This window comes from Notothenia coriiceps, unplaced genomic scaffold (assembly GCF_000735185.1).
Source record: "Notothenia coriiceps isolate Sejong01 unplaced genomic scaffold, NC01 NC01_scaffold00027810, whole genome shotgun sequence".
Lineage (NCBI taxonomy): Eukaryota > Metazoa > Chordata > Actinopteri > Perciformes > Nototheniidae > Notothenia > Notothenia coriiceps.
In genome coordinates, this window is record NW_011360511.1 from 54,909 (window position 1) to 57,604 (window position 2,696).

General features: G+C 36.9%; 1 protein-coding gene across 2 annotated transcripts; it reads right to left on the reverse strand.

Moving 5' to 3' along the window:
- Positions 1-2,567, reverse strand: cdca8 (cell division cycle associated 8). Of its 2 annotated transcripts, none has more exons than XM_010785506.1 (8): positions 2,485-2,567; positions 2,031-2,129; positions 1,269-1,397; positions 1,040-1,080; positions 842-917; positions 676-737; positions 458-519; positions 1-149 (listed from the first exon to the last, which is right to left on the reverse strand). In XM_010785506.1, the coding sequence occupies exons 2-8, from the start codon at positions 2,125-2,127 to the stop codon at positions 50-52; spliced, it is 567 nt and encodes a 188-aa protein (XP_010783808.1). In that variant the 5' UTR covers positions 2,128-2,129; positions 2,485-2,567; the 3' UTR covers positions 1-49. The 2 variants fall into 2 exon arrangements, with proteins under 2 accessions (XP_010783808.1, XP_010783807.1); XM_010785505.1 differs by lacking the exon at positions 2,485-2,567 and adding an exon at positions 2,361-2,475.
- Positions 2,568-2,696: the final 129 nt, after the last annotated feature.

Genomic DNA, 2,696 nt, shown 5'->3' on the forward strand with positions numbered 1-2,696 from the left:
GACAATATTATTATGCATTTTTAAATGCAGCTTTTACTATGAAGCCTGCTTACCTGGGATCAAAGCGTGGGGTAATGAGGGGCGTGGCTCCCATCATCAGAGAATAATTCCTTTTCCTTGCAGGAGTGACAAATGGATTCCTGCTCGATCTGAAACCAGACAGAGACAACTTAGTATGACATAATTGCCAACCAGATGTGAGACCAATATTGCTATTCAGTATAAAAGAGGTTCAGATAATCTGTTGTATTCATTATACACAAGCATTAAATACTTCTATAGTTTGACCAACACAACAAAGATGATTAACATATACATTTGTTTAAAATATTTTAAGAAACAATTTGGGGAAAAAATTAAAAAAGGGAAAAAAAAAAAAATTGCGTTCTTTACAAAGCACTGTATTTTTAAATGATATTGATCATTTTCCCCTAAAAGAGATTAAGAACCACTTTACCGTCTGACCGTCAGGGCCTTTGCTCTCTTTGATGTGGTTGGAGGTTTCCTTGTTGCTTTCGCCTGAATTAGGAACAAGCCGTTAAACACCAGTGACTGAACATTGCACACAAAGGACATTCCATAGCAACCACCCACTCTCCATATTTATATCAACGATGTTCTCAAACACTCAGCTGGGTGTATTCTATGCTTGCTTAAATCAAAATCATCCATTACCTTCCGTGTTGTGCCCGAGGGGTTTTCATCTTCTAAAGTGGATTTAGCTGATGTATTTGTTGCTGTGGGTTGAAGACAAAATAGTTGGGATTAAATCAACTTCAAACATTTAGTTATTGAATTCAAAATAGTTCAAATGTAAACCAAACTTTTTTTTTTGACATGCCTTTTTCGACTGATTGGAAAAGGGCTGGATTGTTCTCGGCCACAATGCTCTCAACAATAGCAGCTTCCTCTTCTCTCTGTTGGACACATTTATTAAGAACTGAATGAGTGTTTAATAGAGAAAGAGGTGAGTCTAACCATGCCAAAGAGAAACTGAACCTGCAAATCCATGATATAATAAGTAAAACAATCAACTTACACTAACATTCGCCACTTCTGGTGACTTTGGTTTCTCAGATTCTGCAAAGAAGGAAGCATTTATTTAATAAAGTTGCAATGATAAAACAATGAATGTAACACCAGTGCATATCATACGATCGTTTAACATGTTCAAGGAGTGAAAAACACCAGATCAGCAGTATTCCACATTTCGTGAATTGGGACTTTGGTTTGGTTGGACTAATATCCAACTGTTTTTGTAAACTCACTGAATTGTTCCATCCATGGCATTTGGCGGAGACACTTTGGGAGCTTAATGAGTGCCATGTTGTAGCCTTTGTCCACATCTTTCAGCAGATGGTTGAGCTTCTCTTTCATCTGATCCACTCTGGTCTTCACTGTGAAACATAACAAAATAGTTTTAGCTTACTCCACTAGTTTATAAAGAAGCTAACATTGTCTCAACATTGACAAACTACAACTTTCAAATGCCCAGTTGAATGAAAATGAACCAGTAAAGATAGTCTTATACTAGATTATCCTGATTGATCAATAATATAAGCAGATTTCATTTATTTTACCGGCATGTATGTTAACCAAAGATTTAAAAAGGTATTGCTTTACAGCAAGGTCTGAGGTATAGATAAGAAAGGAGAGAAGACTACTGCTTTCTTTATTTTTCAACTTTGCAGTGTCAGGGCAAGTACAAACAATGATCTACATTTTTTTAATGATTTAATAACATTGGTATTTTTTGTATATCGATTCAGAAAATAATTATTATCCAATATTCAATATCCACTGTTTCGTGTCAATATTCGTGTCTCCTACTTAATGGAAAAGTGGGGTTCAAACACATGTACAAAAGCATTTAACGAATCTTAGTATTAAGAGCATTTAAATCTGCTAGGTTAAAATATAAAATAACATTTTGAAAGTAGATTTACTAAGCAACATACAGCAAGCCTGTCATGGATTGCCATAAAACACTATTGAAATTGCAGTGTAAAATACGTGAAATATATAATCACCCTCGATGTCGAAGTCCTCCAGGAAGGCTTCTAGCTTAGCCGTCTTGGGGTTATTTTTCCTTGCCTTGGCCGTAGTTCTTGTTTTCCTGGGAGCCATGTCTGCATCGATAAGTAGCGGAAACAAAGTAAATGAAACCACGCTTGACAACACGAGACAGTACTAAATATTACCGAGTTAAAAAGTGTGGCTTTACTATATCAGTTACGTCAAATTATTATAACTACAACGAGCGTTTTGAAAAGAAACCGCCGACATGAAGCTAACATTAGGAAGCTAACAGTAAATGCTAACGTTACTTGTTGTGTTAGTTAGCGAGGTTACTCGTTTACCTTGCAATTCGGCTGACTTCCTTAATAGTCAGCTTCTTCCCCACGCACAAACATTTAATAACAACCCTCTCAATAATCCGTTTTGGTCATGGCGACCTCGTTTTTTAATTATTTTCTCTCTCACCTGGGAAGTTCTTCTTCGTCTCTCTTCTTACTCTTCACAAAGCCGTTTTCAAATGTCCGCGCGAGGAGGGGCCATGGGTGAAGTCAGCCAATTAAAATTCGTGTATGCTTTGCGTCATGAAAAATGGTTATCGACCAATCACAGCAGCATACGTCAGTGTTTACATCAGCAGGACGGAAATGGATACAGGCATGGTAGAAACATGGGTGGAA